The sequence below is a fragment of the Plecotus auritus genome (assembly GCF_963455305.1).
Source record: "Plecotus auritus genome assembly, chromosome: 4".
Taxonomy (NCBI): domain Eukaryota; kingdom Metazoa; phylum Chordata; class Mammalia; order Chiroptera; family Vespertilionidae; genus Plecotus; species Plecotus auritus.
In genome coordinates, this window is record NC_137775.1 from 55,572,044 (window position 1) to 55,598,475 (window position 26,432).

Sequence of the window (26,432 nt, forward strand, 5' to 3'; positions counted from 1 at the left end):
AGCGAATATTGCTCTAAAGCCTTGGAAAGAAACATCCTTGGTTCTGCCGTGAACCATCAAAATCCACGGCCGACTAAGGCACCAAGGCAAAGGGATTTCTTATTTCAGACAAAACAAACAGTAAGGCTATTTCTGTAACAACAGAACAGCAGGCATATAATTTTATGCATATTCCGAAGTTCCTTCTTTGCGTTGAGAATAGGGTTTAGCATGTACAATTATATAAAATAAACTTTCATAAAATGTCATCCTATTTGCTATTCATTGTGGGCATGGAAAAACTTGCTTAAGTCATTTTTTGTTTGTTTTTAAAATATATTTTTATTGATTTCAGAGAGGAAAAGAGAGGGAGAGAGGTAGAAACATCAACGATGAGAAGAAACATTGATTGGCTGCCTCCTGCACGCCTCACACTGGGGATCGAGCCTACAACCTGGGCATGTGCCCTGACCGGGAATCAAACCGTGACCTCCTGGTTCATAGGACAACACTCAACCACTGAGCCACGCCGACTGGACACGTGAGTAGTTTTTAAATGGAAACACTGAAGGAGAACTGCACAGGAAAACTGTGGTAACGCTTCCCTGTGAATGAAGATCCTTGGGCTCTGGAAGAACAGATGGGTCAAAGGCCCATCAGTCTCTGTGTGCCTGGGATCATCCACCCACAATACTTGATGAGCTTCAGGTGGCTGAGCACACGCTGGTTGTCCATCAAATTGCCAAACACGGAAATGCAGATAATTGTGATGAATTCTGATACTTACGTAGCACCTTGTGCTTCTTAGTCAGTGGAATCAATCCATGGTTCATGAACTGATTCCACTGATGAGTTCTTTGTAAATAACTAGAGAGAAGTGGAGCCTTTTCCCAAGGAGCACTGACTTGCACCTTCCAGGAGCTCTGTGCACTTCCAGGGACCACTGAGAAGGACTAACTCCACACACAAGAGGGTGATCAACATTGCAAAAGACAAAAATATTATCCACTTCCAGAAACTGCTTCTATCAGGCATGTTTTTAAAACTTAAATGCAACAAGGGCCGTGCAGAACCCTGGGCTGGCTGGGATTGAGCCACGATGCAGCAGGCTGGTGTCCAGGTCCTCCTCGGCTCCCTGACACTTATCTTCTTGCAACAGTAGTCAGAATGAGGTGGAAAGCAAACCAGTGTTTACTATACTGTAACACAGAATAGCTCCAATTGGGAAATAACCTAAGTTAAGGAAATGGTTTAACAAAATACAGACAGCAATAAAAAATAATACTGTACCTCCATTAAGATGAATAAGTGTGATGACTGCAGAGCATTTTCCCATTACAGTTAGAATAAAGGGCACACTAGAAAAGGTGCATACATTGTAGGCACAATTATGTAAAAATTACGTGTCAGTGGAAGGTGATATGAAGAAACAAAAGTTATTTTGGGGTGCTGAAATTATGACTAGCTTATAAATTATCACTATAAAATTTCTTTATTACTTAGATCACTTCAACCTCAACTCAAATGATATGTCATCTTTTTTTTTTTTAATTGACTGATTACCAAAATACCACTCTTCAATAAAAAGGAAAGAAAATGATACCGTACTTAACTGCCTCTTAGTAGACATTTACTGCTTTGTCTGCTCAGAATGGGCCCCTCCTCCCACTTATCTCTAGAAATGCCCCTTGACCACATGGTCCAATGGATGTGCCATCTTCTTACTAGTAAAGACCCTGCCACACTTGCTCGGGGCACTTGCCCCAAGCTCTTGGCAATGTTTTAAACTGGAACTTTTTCCTGGTTGAGTACCCAGGTAGTTATAATCCAGGAAGCTGGTGGTTACAAAATCATGCCCATCCATGAAGAACAGCCTGCTGGGCCGAAGTCCTGGTGCTGGTTATCCTGGAGGCCCACTGGGGTCCCCACGTTTCCCACTGCCTGGTTAGTAAGCCCATGGGTTCCCTGTTTAAGTCAGTTTGAATTGGCTTCAGTACATTGCAACCAGAGACTTCCAATGACTTTGTAGCCCCACATAATCCATACAGCAGAAAATGCAGCAAGTCCTACCTGGGGAGCTTTAGTGAGGAGAAGAGCAACTTCCGGATTATTGTGGTAGCGGGCGGCCTCCAGTGGGGTCTGGCCTGCCTGAGGAAGGGCACAGGAAAGGACAAGTGAGCACTGGCCACCAACCCCACACACATGTAGCCCACCTGGGACAGCAACCCTGCACTCAGTCACACCAGACCGAAACACACGTACAACGTGGCCCTGCTCTTGAGCCTCCTCCCAACAAGGGAACCGAGTTCCACCTGAGGCCGCAGCAAGAGAGGGTCAGCGCTGACCGAATGGGCAGTAAGTGCTCCAGGAGGCAAAGGTCAGGGGCACTGCCCGCCTCGGAATGCTTTCGGAAGGTGAAAAGCAGACAGGGCCAAGGTGGAAGATTTCAGTTGAGGAAACTCAAAGGATCATGAAATCCAGCCAAGCAATGACATTTCCCTGGAGAACAGGAAAGAAGACACCTGGACGGGCAGGTGACGGCCCAGCCAGAGTCTCAGGAACTGGATTGTGAAAACAAATGAGGAAGCTCTGGCCATAATGGAGGCTCCAGGGAGGGTAAGCCAAACACCAAGAGTTGAAAACAGTGGGATTCGAAGGATGGGGAAGGTGTTCAAGGCATCATGGGAGAGGTACCATAAGGTACCGCCCATAGGTACCAGAACTGTGAGGATGAAGGGGAAACTACCCACAGGAGCCTTCACCAGCTTCACCCCCCTTGATTTCCAGACACTCACACAACTGTTCTGGCCCCTCGAGTCTGATTCAGGAGGGCACAGACCACACAGCAGCCTGGAAAACAGGCACCTGAGCTGGTGGCTGCTACAGGAGCTGGGAGAGAGGAAGAGGAGGGTGGTAGAGGAAGGGCAGAGGGAGGGAGATACTGAGAGAGAAAGGAGGAGATAAGGCGACTTTGGAGAAAAAGGAGTTAGAAGTTGTGAGGATGATTAATCTGATGACCATATGGCCATTTTCTTGAGGACCACACCTGTAAACAGTTTTACACATCCCTGACCTTTTCACACCAGGGTGTGCTCACTTCAGCCATGAATCTAAAGATGAGTCCTCAGGGCTTGTCAGCTTGAGCTTAGCTGACAAGGTCTCCCAAGTCCACCCGAGGGCCCCAGGGGTTACGGCTTTTAGAACCCTACATTCTTCCAGAGTGAAGCTGGCGAGGCTATGTGCCCTCGGAGTCTGTAGGAGGTGAGGTAGCAACAACATGCCCACTCTGCAAAGGGGTGGAAAGGGCTTTAGAAACCATTGCTGCAACTCGACTCACATTATTAACAATGGTCACATCTGCTCCAGCTTCCAGTAAGATTCTAACCACCTTCTTATGATTTAGGGAAGCAGCAACATGAAGTGCTGTGTCTCCAGCCTGAAATTAATCAGAAGAAAATCTGCTAAACCCCATCTGATCACGGCCCACAGCCCTCCAGCTTTTCATCCCATGCCCTGCGGGTGGCTTTTCAAAGTCAATCTAAGATTTGACTGAGAAGGGGGCCCTTCGCTCAAGTGTTATGTGGTTCTCTCTAAAGTTCGTAGAACTAAATGAGCTTTGCACAATAATCACATTTCTTTTTGACTGGAGATGCCAGAAACACAGGTAAAGTAATGCTGGGCTGGGTTGTTGAGAATGGTCAGACCTGGATCCTGCACCAAGGCAGGATGGCAGGTAGCCAGGGGCCGGCAGGCAGGCCATCCCGGAGCTCTGGGCCATGTCCCACTGCCCAGGCAGGGGAGAGGAGAGCAGAGAACCCTTGGTTTCTGAGTGCTAGAATGAGGATGTGCGGGGCCACTGGGAATCACTTGCAGGCTCACGGTGTTCTTTGCTGAGAACCCATGTTCACTGAACACCGGCTGTTTCCAACTTCTCACCACATAGCCAATAGGTTCATATTTTCTTTACAAAAGAAAAAAATATTTTCAGACAATCAACTATGAAAGGAGGATTTGGACAAATGCAGCGTGGTGAGTCAATTCCAAATGCAGATGCTGGCTTTTTTTTTTTTTTTTTTTTAAACTCCAGACAGAATAATATAAATAAGCCAGTCAAATGTAGGAGAAGTAGAATGATTCATTCTCCACCATCAGGTGATCAGGGAAAGCACTCTGATACTTTTCTCCTGACAGCATGAAAATTCGGTCATCCCTGTGGCCTTCTTCCCCAGTGTGTGCCGGGGGACTTATCTCACTGCTGAGTCACTTAGCTGTGTGTTGGGGGTGGGGAGCTGTGTGGCAGTGGTTTCCAAGCTTGGCTGCACACTGGAATCAGGTGGGGAGCTTTAAAAACGACTGATGCCTGGGTCCCACCCCGGACATCCTGGTGGAAGGTCTGGAGGAGGGGGTTGGGCATGGTGATTTTCAAAGCTCCAGGGTGACTGAAGCATGCACCACGTGGAGAAGCACTGGTTAGTGGGGGCTGTGTAGGGTAATCTCATGAACTGGAATCCCCTGGGAGGCTGTAGAATGATGACTTAGCTATTGAGCTGGGTCAGTGGTCTCAATTCTACCCGCACACTCAGGCCAGGAGCTCTTTAAAAATCCCATTACCTGGATATTCCGGACATTTAAGCTGGGGTGGGATTCAGCATTGGTATTTTTAATTCCTGTTGATTCTTATGCGCAGCCAGGGTTAGAAGCCACCATAACTGGGTATATTTAATCTGAATAGCCATCTATGTTTTAAATTTCAGATATGTAGCCAAACAATGCATTGCTCAGGTATCAATAAATATCAGGACAACGTTTTAAAAAAAAATCTAAATAACTACTGAAAGTCAAGCACATTTCTGCGAACACTGTAATAATCACAGCTTTATTTCAAAACCCCCTTGTATGGCACAGAGATAGGTCATGTACCCAATTTCACAGGAAACAGCAACTCCAGCAGCTCAATCAAGTGGCAGTGCAAGGAACAGATGCCTTTCCCTTGCTTGTTGACTAAGCCACATTCTTGCCAGTTTCCTTTGTAAAATCACATTAAAAACAAAAGCCCACCCCGGGATCTCCAGAAGATGTTCATATGCAAATGTGGTGGTGTGCACTGGGATGATAAGGAGGCAGATAAACCAGGGCCACCAGAACTCCGTGGAACTCCGGTGCGAAGGCCAGCACCGGCCGAGTCCCAGGCAGAGAGAGGCTCCCAGCAGCCTCTGCGCCCGTCTGGGCTCATACACCTGTCAGTTAGCCTTGTGGGAAGGGGGCCGGGCAGCCATGGGGAGGGCACATGCACTGACCTGGTTCTTTTCATGGACAGAACAGAAAGCACTGAGGAGGAGCTTAATGATGGACAAGTGATTATAGCGCGCGGCAACGTGCAAACAGGTGTCGCCTGCCTGCGGACAGAAATCATACTCTAAGCACAGTCTGAGCAGTTACAAAACAAGACAGAGAAAGTAAAAAGGAAAGAGCATTTAAAAGCTGGCAGACTAGCATATATTCTTTAGAGGGCGTCGGCCTGAGTGATGAGCGTCTCTTTCACCCATGAATGCTCCACTCCGGGACTCCCAGCCCTTGGCTGCTGTCTGCAGCCCTGCTGGTCTTCCTCCATGCAGTGTCTCTGCTTTCAGGTTTGACGCTGGATGCTTTCTCCCCAGGAGACCTCCTCAATAGCCAAGACAGGTTCTGCTCACCCAGCACCTGATAAGAATCCACTGACCCCACCCTCTCCTACAACCCAGACTCAGGAATGCACTGAAGACAGACCACGAGCGCTGCTTTGGGAACAAGCCTTCCCCTTCTTAGCTCTGTCAGGGCTCTAAGGACAGGGCAGCAGGGCAAGTGGCTGGATTAAAAGATCACATGTATTCTAAAAAATTCAAGGGCCATCCCATTTTAGTCGGACCCCAATATCCCACATGGAGCAGCAGTCTGGGGAGCTGACACAGGGCATAAAGCGGGGAGCCAGAAAGACTCAGGGTCAGGGTTTTCCTTAGTGGTCACAGGCCAAACTGCCCCCCAAGACAACGAAACTGGAGACAAAGCCGTGATAGTCTGCGGCATTCTCCTCACGTTTCTGTCTAGCGATGGTGACCATTCAGTGAAGCTTTCTCCCCAGTTTAAGAAGGAGCCAAGCTCAAAGCCGAGGTTCAGGGCATTCTGAGAATCACCTTAGAGGAGTCTGCCCCAGCTAAGGCCATTTCTTAAAGAGATGCCGCAGTCAGGTTCCCCATCGCGTGGCTGGGGCCTGGGACTCAGAAAGGAAAGGCAGCTCCTTGTGGAGAGAGGGACACCATGTGACCTCTCAGGTCGGCATCTTCTCAGACTATGGACCATCAGCTCATTCCAAGGATGCCTCTCACTGGGACGCGGGGCATGAAGCATCAGGAAACTCCCCTGCACACATCATTCAGTATTTGCTACCAGTACACACTGTGGGCAGAGACCTTCTTAAGACACTTAGAGGTTTCCTAGATTCATTCACCAGCACACACTATAGGAAATGATAAAACAAATCGAGGTTGAGGAGTGAGGTGAAAAGGATGGGGAAAAAAAGCAGTGTTTCCAAGTCTCTCGATTCCTCCTCTCATGCTCCTAAATGAATGACCTTTAGGAAATTCCCAAACAGATAAATACTTTATAGATAGTCCCCAAACACTTTTCATTTTTTATTTTCTAGATGTTAACACTCAAATATGCTTTCAGGGTTATTTTCTAAGATGACACAAGAGAGTATGATAGAAGCCGGTGGTGTTCACCCACGTTATTTTTGAGGTCGGCGCGGGACCCGCCCAGCAGGAGGACGCGCGTGCTCTGCGAGTGGCTGTTCTGGCAGGCCAGGTGCAGGGCCGTGTTCCCCGCCTTGGAGAGAGGCAAGAGAAGGGAGGACACGTTAGCAACTCGGCGCTCCGCAGCCCCGCACGGAGCAGACCTTACAGAGGGGCGATACAGAAGCAAAGTCAAAGCTCACATCCGCTGCTTCCTAAGGGGCAGACCCGGAAGGGGTTTCAGTGGCAAGAACATTTAATTAGGAATCCAAACAGGCAGAGAGTCACCTCTGTCATAAAACCTGGTTCCAAGGCCTGGCTCTGCCACTTAGAGGTTGACAGGCACCGGTCAAGGCTCTTCTACTCTCAGCCTTGAATTCCTTACCTGTAAAATGCAGCGTGACCCTGTGATGCTGAGGCTGTGAGGGTGGACTCAGGAGGGGATTTCCTTAATGGTGGCAAAACAGGCCACCTCCTATGTGCATGCAGGCTAAAGGTACCTAAGATTATACTGTAGCCTTTTTCAAATCGTCCATTCTCGTATTTTTCTTGAAACAAAATTCGAACTATGAAAAAGATCCCCACATAACAGGCAACACAATTGCGCCTGTCACTTAGCTTACAGATAGGGACCCTCTACCTTCAACATGCCACATCACAATGACAGTGCAGGTCAGAATAATGCCCACAGCAACCCTGTAGAAAGAATTCACAAACAACTCTGTGAGACTATGGGGGAAGGGCCTGTAAGGCTGCTGCTACCCCCTAGAAAAGAAACCAAATAAGCAGGCAGCATGAGGAGAGCTTTGGGGTTGGTCTGAGCGAGTCTTGGAGCTCTCAGGAGACGAAAGACATAGGGTTTGTCCTGCCGAGCTTACAAGCGGGGTCGGTACTGCAGCTGTGTGGGCTCTAGGCTATTACCCTGCCTGTTGAGGGCTCTTCCCTCACCTAGTTCACTCCTCCTAGACCACAGTGCACTGTCTGCCCATACTCAAGAATGTTATTTCCTTACCTTTTGAAAAGAGAAATGAGTTATAATAGAGGAAAACTGTCTGCTGCCAGTTCACTTACCTTCCCTCTCCTAACCTTCCCTCTAACCGGCCCAGGTAGGACTTTCTTCCTCACTGTGCCTCCAGGAGGAGGGAAAGCCTGAGGTTTTAGTGAGCGCAATGGCTTTCTGCCCATATGAATCACCTGGGCAGCCTGCAAAAAATGCTGCACAGCTGCAGCCCTTCTAGGGACTCTGGTTTACTCAGCCTGGAGGTGGAGCCTGGCTGCTCAGGTGTTAGCACTGAAAGCCAAGCATTCTGGGAAACCCCTCAGGCCAGGGCAAACAGGGACAGCTGGTCACCCAGGCCCTGCCATCAGGCTAGATTCATTTTTTTATTTTTTGTGGTTGTTTTTTCTTTCCCCCCTTTTTTTGTTTAAGGCTTCCCAGGAGAGTTTAAAGTGCAGCCAGGTAGAGAAACATTGCTGGCTTAGGTCTCAAACACGATGGCTCTGCCCACATTTTAAAGACTCCATTTCACACAAAGGGGCTCAGTGCTTGGCTTGACATGATTCCCATTGCCCACGTAGGTTGTCTCCACATCGCTGGCTTCCTGAGAGTCATTAAATGTGTTGAACAAATGAGTGAAATAAAAGAATCTGGTGGTGCTAGAAATATATCAGACCAACATTTATTTTGCCAGTAAGAAAATATCAGTTATGCTGAAAAGCATTTAGATCAAGAAAATGAAAAACCATGGGTAAGCATAAACAAAATATGGTACATTCATGCAATGGAATATTACTCAGCAATCAAAACGAATGAACTAATCACTCATGTTACAACACGCTAGAGTCTTAAAAACATTGCGCTAAGTGAAAAAAGCCAGACACAAAAGGATTCCATTTAGATCACCTTCGGGGAAAGGCAAGCAAATTGGTGGTAGCCAGGGGCTGGGAGGGGGTGGGTGAGTGGGGGACTGTCACTAAAGGGCACAAAGGAACTTTTGGGGGGCGATTCTCTACCTTGATTGTGGTGGTGGTTACACAACTGTATACATTTATCCAAATTCATAGGACAGTATACCTAAGAAAGATGAACTTCACTGTATATGAATTATACCTCAAAACCTACTATTTAAAAATGTGACCTAGGCAGACATACTGACAGACATTTTTCATACTCTAAGTAATAAGCACAGATCCCCCAAACTGGGCTGCTAAGCTCATGGAGTAAGAAGCACACTTTTTATGCAATGGAATATGATTCCGTCGTTAAAAAGAAAAATCCTGGCATTTGTGACAACGTGGATGAACTAGAGGACATTATGCTAAGTGAAATAAGCAAGGCAGAAAAAGACAAATACTGCATGGTTATCCCTATATGTGGAATTTAAAAAAGAAAACGTAGCCCTAGCTGGTTTGGCTCAGTGGAAAGAGCATCGGCCTGCAGACTGAAGGGTCCCGGGTCTGAGTCTGGTCAAGGGCATGTACCTTGTTTGCAGGCACATCCCCATTAGGGAGTGTGCAGGAGGCGGGTAATCGATGTTTCTCTCTCATCGATGTTTCTAACTATGTCTCTCCCTTCCTCTCTGTAAAAAAATCAATAAAGTATATTTAAAAATAAATTAATTAATTAAATAAAAAAGAAAACGTCTAACTCAGAGAAACCAAGAGTAGAAAAGTGGTGGCCAGGAGCAGGGGGAATAGGACGACGTTGGTAAAAGGGAACAAACTTTTAGTTATAAGATAAACAAGGACTGAGGATCTAAGGTACAGCATGGTGACTATACCTGATAACACTGTATTGTATAATTGAAATTTACTAAGAGTAGAATCTAAGTGTTCTCACTAAACAAACAAACAAATGTAAATATGTGAAGTGATGGATGTGTTAATAAACCTAATGGGAGGAATCCTTTCACAACGTATACACTTTAAATATGTTAAAGTTTACTTGTCAGTTATACCTCAATAAAGCTGGGGGGAGAAGAGCCTTTCTAGAGGTTTCCCCAGAGGCTGTGGCTGGTGCAGAACGTACAAGTCCCTCTTTTGGAATGGCCCCCTCACCTGTGCTTCCAATAGTCTCTGCTGTGTTACCTGGAGCGAGACCTCGCGGCTTTCCACAATAGCTAGGACAGGCGGCAGTGGGCAGAGCAGACAGACCCGGGCTAGGCTACGGCCCTAACTGACTCACAAACGAATCACATGTTTCAGTCCAGGATGTACTGGCTCCCCCTCACGCTTCCTTATCCATGAGCTGGAAACCACCTACTTCTCAGAGCTGGTATAAACTCACTAATTCACGTTTCAGACCCTGTACCAGTTTGGGGAAAGGGAGCAGCCACCTGCCTGCCAGGCAGCGAGCCGGGCATTACTGGAGATATGACGGCACATGGCTTGCTGCTTTCCCCCAAGCTTCTGACCCAAGGGGGAGCCATGAAAAACATTTAACCAGTAATGACAGCACGGCGCTGTGTGCAGTGCCTAAACAGCCCCATGATCTTCCTTCGGGGGTGGAGAACCTGACCTGGGGAAGGGGTGGGGGTCTACAGGCAGAGAGGAGGAGTAGGCTACCCCAATGGGCGTGGACCACCAGAGGGGACAGTGAGCCAAGCTGAGCGCACAGGAAGCACATGCAGGGAAAGGCACAGGGAAGAGGCTCCACATGTGAGCGGAGGCCACTCTGGGGAGGCCCGAGACAGCATCCGGCTGCGGAGCTTTCCCCCAGGGTTTCTGGGCAGCAGGCAGAAGGGACTAGGCCAGCTGATAAGGCTGCTGGGAGGCCTCTGAAATCCAGGGACACATCAGTCATGAGCATGGAAGGAGGGATGGAGTGAAAACGGGGAGACGTGGTGAGTGACTGGAGAGGGGAGACCGAGGAAAAGAGGATGGAGAATGCTGTTGTCCTCTCCTGCCTTCATGAGGACAACCGCAGGGAATAAACCAGTGGCAAAGCAGTGAGGACCAGGGGAGTTCAAAGGAAGCCACAGGCCGCAGGGGATCCTCTCGCTCACCAGGCAGCTCACCAGGCAGGCTCTGCTCTCCAAGGGGCTTCAGGCTTCCACTTCCCCGCCGGTTCCGTGCTCAGAGCGCTCTCTGCTCTGGGAGGAGGAACCCGGGCCATCCTCACCTGTGAATGAGTTCTAGCACCTGCTGGGCCTCACCTTGTTCTTGGCAAGCACGTTGGCTCCTGCTTTAACGAGCAGCTTGACTGACTGGCTGAACCCGTGCCAGGATGCTTCGTGCAGGGCCGTGTTCCCGTCCTGAAGAACAAGAGAGAGAGCATGTTACCACGGCCTCATTCGCCTCGGTAAAGTCAATACATCGGAGTGAGTTTTCAGGGCACCCCACAGGCCTTTCCACTGGGGTTTCTCATCTGAATCACAGAGCCCAGAAAGTGAGGCGAGTGTCTAGTTTCTCCAATCTCCCAGAAACGGTACATAACAAGGACCATTCTAGATGCATTCTAGATTTGTGATGTACAATGGATGCCTTAGGCGTCGGGGCTTAAGTCTCTTCGGGAACCCCTGTTGAGAAAGGCAGTCACACTGAACAGAACGCAACACCAGGACTAATGTCCATTCCTTCCACCTCCATCACCCCTTGGGCTCTGCTCTGCTCCTGGCCCCAGAGGTAATCCTGCAAAGATCAGGCAAATACAGGTCCAGCTTCATTAATTCCAGGGACCAAGAACCAGATAGGTAGATTACTCCTTCCTTTTTCTTCCCCAAATTCTAATTTTACCCAACTTAATCCAGAAGCATCAGGGCCCCAAAGAAATGAGCAGGCACTGTGCAAACAGTGATTTGTCAATAAGATAAATAAGTGTCCATTGCGGCTTTTAAATAAAAATCAACCAATTAAAGATAGCTTGCATTTGCTTCACTTATAAAAATATATATATTTAGTGCAATGAACGGAGTGGGGTGGGGCATGGAGGGCGGGGCTGGGGGAGGGGTAAGCATGGAGAGGAGCGGCAGAAACACCCTCCGTGCTGTTCCAGGCCAGGGCGCGGGGCAGTCAGCTGGGGGTGGTGTAGGTGCACTCCCCAGTCGTGTCCACGGTCCGGTTTAGACTTTCAGCCACACCAACAGCCAAGGCCTAAAGTTGCGGACACTCCCAAGGGGAAGGCCAGGGAGTGGGCCCTGCTGGGAAGGGAAGTGGTGATGTGTGGCCTGGCCAGTGGGACTGACTGCACGAAGCAGGAAGCAAAAGGAAAGTGACTGGAAGGGGGCACGGGCTGCTGGTGATGATCCGCTCCATGACCTGAGGGTCACGCAGGTGCGCTCAGGTAGCGGAAACTCACGGAGAGCACTTAATATTTGTGCATTTTTCTGTATATACACTTGAATAAAAAGTTGTTTAAAAAGTAAACAGGATGAATTGCTCTAAATTGCAAAGTTCCATGTTTTAAGGTTGCTTGGCAATTTAAGAACACTGTATTAATATATGTCACTGGGATTTATTAAAAATTTTATTTTGATTATTTTTTTCTTCCAATATAGTTTTAAAAATTAATAAGCTCACTTATCAAAAAAAAGAAAAAGAAGAAGAAAACAGTTGGGGGTGGGGGAAGCATGGGACATGCCTTTCCCTATTTAGGCCTCCACATGTCATTACTTCTAGACTTTTTTGGGGGTGGGGGGGAGACTACGATTTATGTTTATGTGGTTGCCCACTGCTCCCATAGAACAGGGGGAAGATGTTAAAAAAAATTCAGCCTTGGCCAGTGTTGCTCAGTTGGCTGGGCATTGTCCGAAGCACCAAAAGGTTGTTGGTCTGATTCCTGGTCAGGACACAGGCCCAGGATGCTGCCTCGATCCCTGGTGTGGGGTGTGTAGGAGGCAGCCAACTAATGTTTCGCTCTCACATCAATGTTTCTCCCTCCCCTCCTCTCCCTTGCTCTCTCCCTAAAAATCAATAAAAAATATTTTTTAAAAATAAATAACAAATTAAAAAATTTTTTAAATTTACTGGAATATCAGATATTCTTTCTAAGTACATTTGGGCTGGTTTCATCATATTAAATCATGAGTGATAAGACTCAGGAATGATAACATCTTGCATGTGGGTCCTCAGGCTGGCACATCCCGCTTCACCTTGTCTTGTCGGTCCAGGGCACAGCCCTCCTGGGTGAGCGCCGAGATGACCTCAGTGTTCCCCACCACGGCCGCACGGTGCAAGGCGGTCTGATCCCCCTGCAGGATGACATGGAGGCAGGAACAGGGGTCAGCTCTCCCAGCCACCCACTCCACTCCCTCCGACACAGGGCGCCTCCCACACAAAGCAAACTGGTTACCACCAAGGGCAAGTCTGGTTAGTAGACAACACACGGCAGGCGGAGCAATTCTGTTCAGTGGGGACACTAAGCCAACTGCAGAACAGTCTTTGGCTGCAGAGCTAACCTCAGAATGAAGGTCAAGCCCTCACCTGCTGTCCCGGGGTATGGCAGTGTTCCGCTGGGCTGTAGCGGTCACACCTGTGAAGAGTGGGTCTGAGAGCACGGCTGTGTGTGCTATGCAATTAGGGCAGCAATGCCGGGAATTTTTACTCCCTGCTGAATCCTCTAGCTCCCTGCTTTCAGAGGAATTGCCATCCTGCCATGTCAGTTAGCAGCACTCATGATTTGATGGTGGGTGTGTATTTGTTGACTGACTTGTATGGGCCACGAGCAATGGCGGGGTTTATGCTGTGTCATCGCAGGATTCCAGGAATGCCAAGCCATCGCTGCACCTCTCTACCAAGCCTCTTCTGATCTTTCATGACAACACCCTCACTGATTTACGCTGTATGTGACCCCTTTCTCTGTGATCAGATTCCTGAAATTGCAGACCTTCCCTTTCTCTATCAGGGCACCAAAGGGAACTTGACTCTTTCTAATTGCAGCTGAGAAAAGGAATATATGCTCTTAGAGCAGCCGTGGGCAAACTATGGCCCGCGGGCCGGATCCGGCTGTTCTATCCGGTTCTCTTGCTCTCCCCTCTGCTCCTTTACTTTGAATTTATATTAGTTCACACAAACACTCCATCCATGCTTTTGTTCCGGCCCTCTGGTCCAGTTTAAGAACCCATTGTGGCCCTCGAGTGAAAAAGTTTGCCCACCCCTGTCTTAGAGGAAAGACAGTCAAGACTGTAATAAGGGAGAGTTCAGAAGCGTCCTAAGAGCACATCTGAGCTCTGACAAGCACTCAGCAAGTCAAGCTGAGACGAATGGAGTCCAATCTGGGGTCCAGGTCCACAGGGGAGGTGAGTGATCAGTGTGAAAATGTTCCTTCACTGGTAAAAGGAGGGGTGGCTGATCCTCAAGGCCCCTCCCTTCCATTGGGTTCTGTGATTTGGTGGAAAGAGTTTTGCATAAATGAAGTTTCCTAGTGGAGAACCAGAGGGGCAATTACATACCCTGCGGCATCCCTGGCCCTTAGCCCGAGAGAGGAAAGGGAGACGATTATAAAACAGAAAACCGGAAGATTTTTCAAAGAGGAATGCACTGTTACCTATAAATAACCCTAATGAAATTCTGGTTTTACTTACTAAACTCCCTGGAATTTAAAAACAATACACTTTAAAAGCACTTAATTGGAAAAAATGTTCTGGAGATGGATGATGGTGATGGTTGCACAACATTGTAGATGTACTTAATGCCACTGAGCTGTATGGTTTAAATGGTAAATTTTATGTTATGTATATCCTATCACAGTAAAAAAGCACTTAATGCTATTTAAAACTCAAATTCACTTTCTTAAGATTAAAAATCCACCCCTTAGAAATCCACGAGAAGTGATTTTTATTTTCTTCCTTATACTTTTTAATACCTTCCAACTTTTTGTACTCAACATTTAATTTTTAGTGCCAGGAAAACCAGCTATTGATTAAAAGTCTGAGCTGTAACAATATATCAGTAATGGACTGTGTGGCAGAATCCTTTCTCACTGTTCATTCGTAGAACTTGGGGGAGATTTCCGCAGTGTCGGTCAAGACATCGAGCCCTGTTACCAGGGCTTCATCCACTGTCCGCAGATCCCTGCCCTCAGCACCCTATGCTATTATTCCCATTATAGATTACGTGTAGACTTGGTTCTCCCCACCTTCCCAGGCCCCTTGCTCAGAGAGGACCCTGTCTTTGGGACATGCAGGCAAAAGAAGACCACGGCCAGTGGGTCAGCAGCTGCAGGTGTGACAAGCCATTTCACATCCACTTCAGACATTGTAAGAAGTGTTTCCAGATGACATGTACTTAATGTTCAGACAAGTGATCATAGGAAAAACTGCCCGTGTCTTAACCTTTTTAAGTTTCTATAAGAATTTCTAAAACTGCCCATTTCCCTATCAGAACGGTGATGGATTTGCACAAAATGGACCTCAAGTGCAATTTGTTAATACTGATCTGCTCTGGCACTCTGTTCTCAGTGAGAAAGGTGAGGTTGAAGCTCCCTCTTTCAGTGTAAATACTGACTTGGCCAGACTGGTCATGATTGGAGGCCTTTTAATATTCCCACAAACTGCAGGCCCTTTAATGAACACTCCTTGGACCCACCAGAACCACCTTTCACAGAACAAAACTTAACCACTCCGCTCATGCTGTGCATAAAGTGTGAGCAATAAGCCCTGGACACGGGTGGCATCAGCCTCTCCTGCCAAAGGGCCTCTGCTGATTAGGGAACAGTCTACCCTATGCATTGCTTTCGGTCAAATGTTTTATCGTGTTTCACAAGCTGCCACTAAATCATGAATTGAAGCAGCTTTGGAGCCAGAATGTAACCATTATTTATTACTTTCTTTTAACATGAATCTACTGTGTATATCCCTCAAGATCGCTTTCCTTTGTGAAAGTGCGAGAAGCTAAAATCTAACTTTTAGTTCAGCCCTTAGGAATCAATTTCTAGATGGATTATCAAGACTCAAAGAGATCTGCCCAGCCAGCGTGGCTCAGTGGTTGAGCATTGACCGATGAACCAGGAGATCATGGTTCCATTCCCAGTCAGGGCACATGCCCAGGTTGTGGGCTGGATCCCCATTGTGGGGCTTGCAGGAGGCGGCCTATCAATGACTCTCATCACTGATGGTTCTCTCTCTCTCATCCTTTCCCTTCCTCTCTGAAATCAATAAAAATACATTAAAAGAAAAATAGACTAAAGAGATCTAACAACAGTATGAGGCTGCAGTGAGAACACAAACTGTCCTCAACCACCTGGCACAGCTGTTTCCTGCATCTCTCCTTTCTCTGCAGAGACCTTTGAGTGGCACTGCCTGTCTCCAGGCCATAGCCCCCACCCCCACCTTTACTCCCCTCAGACAGAGCCCTCCCTCAGAGCCTTCATCCTTGCCTTACGGGTCCATAAACACTGGTTAAAGCCAAAGTCAACCATTCCCCACCAGAAGAGGCCGTGCTTCAGCTGCACCATAAGTTTTGCTCACACTAGATGGGGTGGTTCTGGGGGGACTGTGGGAGACACTTCTCTGGTATAAACCCAGCCACCCTTAAATTACCAAGATGAGAAGTGAAGGCTCTGAGAGACTCTTCCCCAGAGCACAACACAAACAACTAAACAACTTGAGAACAAATTGGAACAGAGTCAATAACCTGCAAATCTACTTTCCTCCTATAAAGCAAAAATATACTGTTGAAATATTTCCTTTTCGAAATAGGACACAGAACAAAATGTGTCTTCAATACACACTTATTAACATACCCAAGAAGCAAGTGTGACATAATCCTTATTTCTCTATGATTTAAACATGAAATTCTGAAACTTTGGGAGAAATTAAAAAAAAAAAAAAACTGGGAAAACTATAGCACTATCAACAGCATTTACTCATTATTTATTCCCTGAATACTTACTGACCTCTACTATACTCCAAGTGTCACGGCATCTAATTCCTTCATTTTATTGATAAAAGAAACCAAGACTCAGTGCAGGTCAGTGCCTCACTTAGGATAAACAAGCTAATTCAGGTAGCATGGTTGGGTGAGAATTCAAATGGTTGAGGCTCTCTGCACTCACCCCTACATTTTTCTAACCTGTGAAGCCAATTAACCTTAGGACAGGTCTTTAAAAGATCAGGTACCTCGGTGGGGTTGGGCTGCCCTTCATGGCATCATTACGCTAAGTGCTTCAGTGCAGTGCCATGGCCCCTCTAGGCGCCCAAGGAGTAGCTGTTGAATGATTAACTGCAAAGAATCAGAAGGGAAAATGCTGCAGCTGGAAACTTGCAGTTTGGCACTTTCATTTGGAACACGTTGACCTGTTTGTAAAGTACATGAACTGCCAGTTCTCAATTTTCCTGACATCAGTGTTCCTTACTTGGGGATTTTTAAGAGGTTTGGAAGCTCTGAGGTCTAAATCTTTGTTCTGATATGCTTTTAGTATTCTCTCCTACATGGTGAGAAAGAGTGAGCAGATTCTCAAGCGAAGCTCATGGAAGAAACCCCAGTCATGCAAGGGTGGAACATGCCCCTCTTCAGGAGGAACCCCTCCCAGGTGACACAGGCAGACATGTTGCAAGGAAGCTCAAGACAGGCGCACAAAGCAAGTTGCTGACCTCTTTTTCTCTCTCTGATCTTCTATGGTTCTTCCTAGCCTTTCTTCTCTGGTTTTTCTTATTTTTTTCTTCCTTCATGCCTTTTACCGTGGCCACAGGGTCCTGGACTATTTCTGGGGTGGGGGCTGTGTGATTGCTCATTGACCAATCAGAGATGGCCTTAGAGCTCCAATGAGAGTTGACAGGATTGACGAGAGGCAAGAGAGAATTTGCTCCTGCGGTTGCATATTCTAAAGAACTGGTTTCCACAGGTTCAAATTCATAATAATCCCACTCCAGGCCACTGGAGGACATTCTTCAACTAATTCTCAGTCTTTACCATGACATAAAGAACAGTATCTGCAGAATATGAAGTTAGGGGTAAATGCTTCATAACATTAACATTCTCTATTTCTATCCACCATTCAAGATAATGTCTTGGGTAACAGGCAACTTCTGAAATGATTTTTTTCAATAATGAATTTTCCAGCTTCTTTAAATAGCACCCATAAAGAGTTTTCTTCCTAAAATTCTTGCATAGTTTCAAGACTGGTCATCAACAAGCATGGCAGATACACGGAAGACAGATATGAACAACATCTGGCAAATGCATTGCTTCAGAACTAGTGAAGGTCCATTCCACCTTCTCCATCCTCACCTGTTTTTACACTGTTTTATGGTTGTGTTCTTATTTTGTTTTATATTGATTTAAGTTATCTGAGAGAAGCAATGTATGGATTGTTCTGTTTACGTGAAAAAGATAAAAGAAAATAAATACTAATTCCAAAAAAGAGAGAGGGTGTCCCGTTAAAAGTAGCACTAGCTTTTCCTTCGGCTAACACAGCTATGTTGACACGGCTCCCCTTGGTTAGCTTGTGAGAACTCGGGCCTGTTGGAGTTCTTATCTTGTCCGATGTAAATAGCAGAAGTCCTAGGGAGTTAGCATGGCTTTTGCTGCATTAGACCTCAGACAAGGTGCTGGGTTGGGATAGGTTAGCATGCCTGGCATGGCAGCCTTGCCATCGTGACAAGCAGGGCTTTAATTATCTAAAGAGGAGACCAGATGCACCCCAAGATGTGTGCACCAGCAACTCCAAGGCCTGCCTTTTCTGTGGTCAGAATCTATTCTCTCCTGGTATTTTTGCTGTCACCTAAGGATATGCTGTAATCATGAATGTAATGATGGCTACAGTATGGGAAAATAAAAAAAAGCATTATGGCCCAAGGTGGATATCAACAACTTAAAACTAAATCAGTGTCTTTTGAAAATAATGTTCTTGATGACTCAACAGATTCCAAATATAACCAGATATTTATGAATGACACTGGACAGCCTTCTGCCCATCATAAAACAATGACATATTTAGTTATTTCTGTTTGCCAAATTTTAGAACATTATACAGAGGCCCAAAGAAAACTAGAAGCCCTTTGGTAATGTACACCCTAGCATGCCTGAGGATCTCAAAGTTGCTAATACTCTGTAACTACAGTTATTAAAGGTGAATCTGGAAGAGGTTATAAGCACAAACTCTCCAAGATGCTGTGTTCCTTACAAAAGGGCTTATTCATTTGAGTTCTACTACACAAACTAGAGTTAGAAACAGAACTAGAAACAGTTTCCAGTCACATTACCATAGGACTTTTTCCTAATAGTTAACTGGAGAACAATTTACATAATCTTTTCTATATCCCCCTTCTTAGAGAAGCCACCTTTCCCAAAGACCCGATAGGGTACCCAAGGTACTACGTGACCCCACCCCACCACTGCTGATTGGCTCAGAAACAGATGTGATCCCAAAGGAGCCAGCTGGAGTCTCTCTAGATAATCTGAGTGAAGAGACTCAGAGGCTGAGTCTCAATAATGGTCAGCACCAGAGTGAGCTCTATCTGGAGGCCTCCTTTTTCTTGGGTCCCATGAGATCAGTTTTGTTTTCTTTGAATAGGTTGTTTTACAATAAATGTACACCAATTAAGAGAAATCAAGGCGAGAAAAGGAATAAGTTTTTAAGCCCCACCTTTTCTCCAATGGTATGCTTGATCAATGTGTGTGTGTGTGTGTGGTGCTCCTGTCCTGAGACAGGACACAGACAAAATGCCCTTTGAAGCTCTGCACTTGAATGATGCTTGATAGGAAATGAACCATGATGGGAATTTAGCACACATTCCCAAACTCTAATTTGCCATTAAGAATGGGTCCCAGAATAGGTCTTCAAGAGTAAGCTCTTCCCACCATGGGGACCAAGAAGTTGATAAAAGGTGCTCAAGAGCATCTACTCCCCTCCCACCTCACAGCTGGTACGTGCTGTACTGTGGATTTCTAGGCAGACAAGCTCCTCTGACAACCCACCCCAATAGAATGGTGGCTTCTACTCACATCATCCTGAACATCGAGGTCACAGCCAGCTTTCAGCAAGATCTGGACCACAGCAAGATGACCTTTATTGGCAGCGAGATGCAGGGGGGTCCGGCCATGCTGTTGATGCAAAGCAAACACCGATTTCAAAACAAGGCATCAAAATCACTCCCCTGGGGCAGGTTGCACAGTGGCATTTTTATCCCTTCCCCTATGGTTTGATAGAAGATTCTTGTGGATTTATCCAGAATTCAAGTTTGTCTCCTTTAACCTTGGCTATTGGCACAGTAATCAATGAACAAAACAGGCTCAAAATGTGAATATTTCCCTTAGTGCATAATTTCTACTCCCACTCATTAAAGCAAGCAGGAAATTAGAGGGTTTATATTTTCTTTTGTTTTCCCACTGGTGCTAATACTCAGGGACAATGAAGTGGCCACAATGCACTCGATGGGGTGAGATGGGAGAAGACCAAAAGGTCAAGCTTACCAGCCCCGGGAAAATCTGGTTAGTAATTACTCAGAATTCAAACTGCTGGCCCAACTGATTAGAACTGATTCTCCCCATTTTTAAAAACAAATTTGAACATTAAAAAATTATTTCAGCCATTCAAAAAGATGAATAATATTTTTATATGTACATGCCACTAACTACTTTTTTAAAAATTAGGGAAACCATACACGTTCCTTGTGAACCCCTCCCAGATCTCATTTTCCCTCCCATCCCAGAGGTAACCACTCTTTCAAAAAAAATTCTTTAATTAATTTATTTTTTAAAAATATGTTTCTATTGAATTTTAGAGAGGAAGGGAGAGGGATAGAGAGATAGAAACATCATGAGAGAGAGACATCAATCAGCTGCCTCCTGCAAAACCTCTAATGGGGATTGAGCCCATAACTTGGCATGTGTCCTGACCGGGAATCGAACCAGATATCTCTTTGTTCATGGGTTGATGCTCAACCACTAAACCACTGGGCAACCACTCTTACATTTGACATTCCTTTTATTATATTTGCCTTTTATTGTATTTCACTACATGTTTGTAGCCATAAACAATATATAAACATTGATTTGTTTTCAAACCTTACATTAAGTAGTAAGTATTAAACTGTACAATATCATTTGGCAATTTTTGGGTCCAACATTATATTTTTGAGATTTTTTTTCATATTCTCACATGCAGCTCCAGTTCTTTTATTCATTGTTCACTCAGTCTCCTACTCACGGACATGCAGGCTGTTTTCAGTGGTTTGCAGAACACAATTCTGTGGACGTCTCCTTATGCACCTGAGAAGGCTTCTTAGCCCTATTGTTGGGTCATAGAGATAACCATTCCCTTCGCCTGCCTTAAGCATGCAGCTCCTCATATATGACATTGAGGGTAACACCCAGAATAACCCTCTTCAGCATAAAACAACTTCTGAGATCTGACTGCACCAAACTCCGAATTCTCCGAATTCTGAAGGAGATATTATGTCCCCTTTGCTTCCTCCCTCAAGTTCACTGTGAAGATAGCGCCCCGCCCCCCTCAATTTCAAGCACCATTTCACCCCAGCCCCCAGCCATGCAGAAACACACTGGAGGATTCAGATCTCATGGGGCCTTAAGTCCTTTTTAGCTCCTCAATAAGTCTTCCCAAAGACCTTTATTGATATTCTAGCAGGATAAACCCATTTATGATTTCAATAAAGTGTCAGTTTGCCATGGGCAACTAGCAGTGGAGGAAAACAGATAGCAAACAATAAAGGATCTTCATTTCTACCCATGAAATGCAATCGAAACACTAGAATGATTCTGGAAAGAGGTCGGAGCTCACTTTAAAATTAGAATTCTTAATTAAGAAAAAGATATTCCCAAGAAAGTGAGATATAAAAAGCCTTTATGAAAAAGCAGTGTCTGATGAAGAGTGGCCGTCCTTGGCTGATGACTGTGCTCAGCGCCTGCTACTTAACCTTGATTCTTTAAATGAAATGTCCACAGCCGATCAGATGGAGCAAAGTGACTGGGTGCCGCTCCCTGGCCCTGTACCAGGCTCCATCTGTCATTGCGTGCCCTTGTCAAGGACACGAGGCTGCAACACAGGGAAGTCGTTACATGTGTGAGGAGAAATGTGTGCGAGGAAGGCTGACAGAATGATGGGACAATAGTGTGTTTGAGCAACTGGAAAATACAGACGGGGTGGGGTGGGGGAAGCTGCCCAGAGAGGCTGGAAAACAGGCCCCAGGCCGAGGGGCCACTGCGTGTCAGAGGAGCCTTGAGGGACATCCTCATCAGCAATCTGATATTACTGGTGGGAAGCAAGGCCCAAGGAGGCGAAAATGTCTGAGTAAACACAGAAAATCAGAAGTCAGGAGAAGAAATACTGCTGTTCAAACCAGGTCTCACCGGATGGGCACTTGAGAAACTCTAAGTCACTGACAAAAGGCCCTCGGCTGGAGATGCCTTCCTAATCCACAGAGAGTAAAGGCCGAGACACTGTAGCCTAACAAGTCTAATTCAAATCCCAGCTCTGACTAATACGCCTGTTTGCTTCTGTGCACCGCACTCTCCCAAGCCCGTCTCCTCACCTGTGAAATAGAAGGGCTTCCACCCCCACCCATAGGACTGAACAGGATAAATGAGGTAACACCCATCACCTAACACGGATTCCTTCCCCTCCAGTTGTCCTCAGCCCTAACCCTGAAGCACCCAACTGCTCCCTCTCCTCCTTGACACTCCACAGCCTGGCCTTAGCCAAGACCAGTGACATATTTTCAAAGGCAAATGCCCTGGGGCAGAGGTCACTCCGACAGCCAGAGGGGCCCTCGCAGGAGGGTGGAGGTTCTACCAGCCTGTGCTGATCCACTGGCCCACTTCCATTGTTGAAGCACAGTCCACTGTTCCAAGTCTTTGTGTACCTGCTAGGAAAGACTCCTTTGGTGGAAATGTCCTTCAAATAATGCCTTCTCTGATTCTCCAAGAAGAGAATTGCTGGCCTTCCCTTCTCTACCCCCATAGCACTTAAGGTCCCTTTTAGGAAATTGCCACATTTTGTTTTGGATGTCACCCTCGGTGCTGACTTCTTCCAACTAGGTTGTGATCTTCCCAAGGGTGAATCGTGCCTTCCCTAAATGATGAAGCAAGTTGACGCTGGGGTTGGGGAGCAGGGGGGCCTATCCAGTGTTCCTCAACCACAGGGCAGGCTGGGGCTGCCAAGGACACTGAGCAAATCCCACAGTTCCAGGCTTGACCTCAGAGGAATGGAGAGCTTGGGATGGCTGTGGACTTGGAGTTCTGGGATGTCAGAAGAGACAGACATCCCGGGGCTTCACAAGCACATGGCAGCTGCACAGTGACATGGGGGCTTCTCTGAGGAGGTTCGGTACGCCCCTCATGTGTCTGGTGCCTTTCTGGTACCGACATCACAGCAGCCAAGGCAGCAGTAATCAGTTTCTACTGAACCAAAAGCTATGCACGCCTGTCCCTGGGGCCTTCCTAACACAAGACCAACCCCCTTAGACACACACATGCATATTCACTCACACACACACACACACACACACACACCACCACCACCACCACCACCACCACCAACAACAACAACATCAACACCACCACCAAACAAAGGAGGACAGCGAGGGATGAGCAGAAATGTACTTGGTTTTCCAGAACATTCTGTAGTGAAAGAACAGCAAAAGTGGAGCTGTGAAGGGGAGCAGCTGCTCCCACCCAGCACCCAGGTGCACTCCAAGGTCACACCTGACACATGGGGATGCTGGAATGCTCCACGTGTGAGGACGCAGATAAAAACTGTTAGTGGGGACTTGGAATGACAGACTCAAGGATGCAACTGCTCTCACCTCCAGGCCCCTAGCACTGGCCAGTGGAAGAAGTGGGGACAGGAGAAAAGACTAAGAACTATGCATGAGAAGAAGACGTTTTAGAAGCATCAGTTTGTTCTGGGTCCTACCCCAGTTTTCCTCAAAGACCAGTTCTACCCATCTGAACGCAGGCCCTGGTGAGTCCAGGTAGAACAACAGTAATGAGGATAAGAGCAAGGGACAGAGTAGCTAACATGTATGAGGCACATGGTAGACCCTATCCTAAGAATTTTACATGTACTTGCCCAGTCAATCCTCCCAATGACCTATGTGGTAGGCAGTATCATTAAGCCCATTTGACAAATGAGAAAACAGGTATGGAGAGACTCTTGCTTGTTCTATGTCACACAACAGGTAATCAGAGTCTGGACTCACCCCCTAGCTGTCTGATCAGGCTCTCATGTGGACCCCCCATTCTGCTGCTGTGGGGGCAAGGCTGTCCCCTGGCAGAGGGGCTTTGTGTCTCACCCTCAGGAAGCTCCTAGACTCCCACATGTTGACCACGGAAGGTGCTTGGAAATAACCTGCTTTCCTTAAAATCTCAAGGACAGAGTGAGGTTTTCCACTCTCACTGTACATGAGAATCACCTGGCAAGGCTGGTCCATTTATCCATCTATCAGCCTCCGCTTTTCCCTGAGCCCTTCTCCTGAGGTTCTGACCCAACTCCCTGTGGTGGGATTCAGGCATCATTTGTCATACAGCCTCCCCAAGGGGTTCTAATGAGTGACCCAGGCTGAGAGCCGGGGCCAGGCTAACTCTCCCTCGAGCAGCTACAGGCCCTTGGGCGAAACCCGCTGTGTTGGGCCTGTCCAAGCAAGAGCCATTCCTCTTGCTACATTCTTCATGATGCTCTCATGTGCACCTGCCAGCACAAAACACTAAAACCCCACTTCACCACAACCCAGGGCTTCCTAGATCTTAAAAGAATATATAAGCAATAGAGGGACATTCCTAAAAATTTGAAAGGTAAACGCAAGTCGTCTGTAACACTAAATACAACTAGTACCACTTTATCCACACTTTTCAGTTCACCTTTCCTATTTATGTGTTTGTGCAGTTATAGTCACAGGTCAACATAAAACTGACTTGCTTCCTGCATTAACATTATGCCTTAAACCAGTGGCTCTCGAACTTTATTGGGCAGCAGAATCTCTTGGGAGAGCTTGTTCACAGACATATCTGGGCCCCTTTATGGAGTTTCAGGTTCAGGAGGCCTGCGGTGCAGACAGAATTAGCATTTCTAACAAGTTTCCAGGAAAAGCAGATGCTGCTGGCATGGGACCACATTTTGAGAACTGACATAAACCACTGCTTTTCAACCCTGTTGCACATTAGTCACCTGAAAATTAAAACAAAACAAAAAAAATCTGAAAACTTACATCCAAATGGTTGAATTCCATCAGCCTAAGGTTGGGTCTGTTGTGGGTACTTTAAAAAATATATATGTTTTTATTGCTTTCAGAGAGGAAGGGAGAGGGAGAGATAGAAACATCGATGAGAGAGAATCATCAATCGACTACCTCCTGCAGGCCCCATACTGGGATCGAGCCTGCAACCCGGGCATGTGCCCTGACTGGGAATCAAACTGTGACCACCTGATTCAATGGTGGACGTTCAACCACTGAGCCTCGCTGGCTGGGCTATTGTGGGTTCTTTTTAAGTTCTAGGTGATTATAATGTACAGCCAGGGGTTATGAACCTCTGCCTTGCACCCTCTGAAGATGCTAGTTCCTCCAACTCTAACGTCAGGATAGGCCATCTGAGACAGGCAGGGGCAAGAGGACACAGGACCCTGCAGAAAGCACACATTTCCCTTGATCCAACCATGAAGAGGCACAGACTCAGCCAGAGTCTGTTCACTTCTAGGGAACTGAACAGCAAAGGGCCTGGAGATGTTGCCAAGCAACAACCACAGAAAGGTGGCCCTGCTGTCCACAGCTCCAGGCTCTGGTTTGGGGTGCTGCTCTGTTCTGGCAGGTAGAGCCCTGTGGGTCCCAACTTCCAGCAGGACTTCTGCACAAGAAGAGCAGAGCGAGTCCTGTTCAAGCAGGTGACCCATAAATTACACTAACAGGTGGTCATAAAGGGGGCGCAGAACAAATGGTCCCTGCTGCACACTTTGAAGAGGCCAACGCCCGCCTGGAGGGGCGGGACTATGTCAGGGAACATTCCAGGGGAGGATTCCTGTTCAGATAAAGATCTCCTGTCAACGGGACGACAAAGTAAGCAGCTTAAAATGCACCTTGAAAGGAAGTGGAGGTGTTCTATTCCCAGCATGTGTGCAGATATGCTGCTTAACCCTCTCACTGATCAGCCCCAGGAAGACCTAGGTAGGCAAGGTGTTTATGTAGGAGAGACCTCCCTCGGTAGGGGCTGAGCCCCAGGGAGGGGGTCCAAGCATCAGTTGAGAACCACACCCACACAAACAAGCCTGGGAAGACTCTTCCCTCCCACTGACTCCTTGGGCCTAGGAGCCCTGGCCCGAGATCTGGTCACTCCCTAATCCAATGATCGGCAAACTGCAGCTCGCGAGACACATGCGGCTATTTGGCCCCTTGAGTTTTTAGCAAAGGCCAGCTTAGGAGTACCCTAATTAAGTTAATAACAAAGTACCTACCTATATAGTTTAAGTTTAAAAAATTTGGCTCTCAAAAGAAATTGCAATCGTTGTACTGTTGATATTTGGTTTTGTTGACTAATGAGTTTGCAGACCACTGCCCTAATCTAACGAAGACTCAGAAGTTGGGTCACAGCTCCTCTCTCCTGCTCAGGTCTCGGGTCCTCCTTACTAAAGGACAGGCCTTTCAGACCATGAATGATGAGTCCTAGAATGAGGCCAAAAAGTGAGAAAGAAGGGTGTTGGTGCTTAGCCATTCCTGGAACAAAATCTTTGTTTGCTGACATGCTTATGTCCAAGGTCACACAGAGAAGTGAGGCAAAGGATAGAGGAATTGAGACCCATTA

General features: G+C 46.8%; 1 protein-coding gene across 5 annotated transcripts in view; it reads right to left on the reverse strand.

Annotated features, from left to right (window-relative positions):
• The window catches only part of ANKRD6 (ankyrin repeat domain 6), a 146,857-nt gene that overhangs the window by 12,241 nt on the left and 108,184 nt on the right, over positions 1-26,432 (reverse strand). For 3 of the 5 annotated variants that reach the window (XM_080664934.1, XM_080664932.1, XM_080664933.1), the window contains exons 3-9: positions 19,629-19,727; positions 12,836-12,934; positions 10,901-10,999; positions 6,742-6,840; positions 5,277-5,375; positions 3,317-3,415; positions 2,050-2,127 (exon numbers count right to left, since the gene is read on the reverse strand). In XM_080664934.1, coding sequence (XP_080521060.1) covers positions 2,050-2,127; positions 3,317-3,415; positions 5,277-5,375; positions 6,742-6,840; positions 10,901-10,999; positions 12,836-12,934; positions 19,629-19,727 — 672 coding nt within the window. The remainder of the gene's footprint in view (positions 1-2,049; positions 2,128-3,316; positions 3,416-5,276; positions 5,376-6,741; positions 6,841-10,900; positions 11,000-12,835; positions 12,935-19,628; positions 19,728-26,432) is intronic. The other 2 variants (XM_080664935.1, XM_080664936.1) reach the window with 2 other exon arrangements.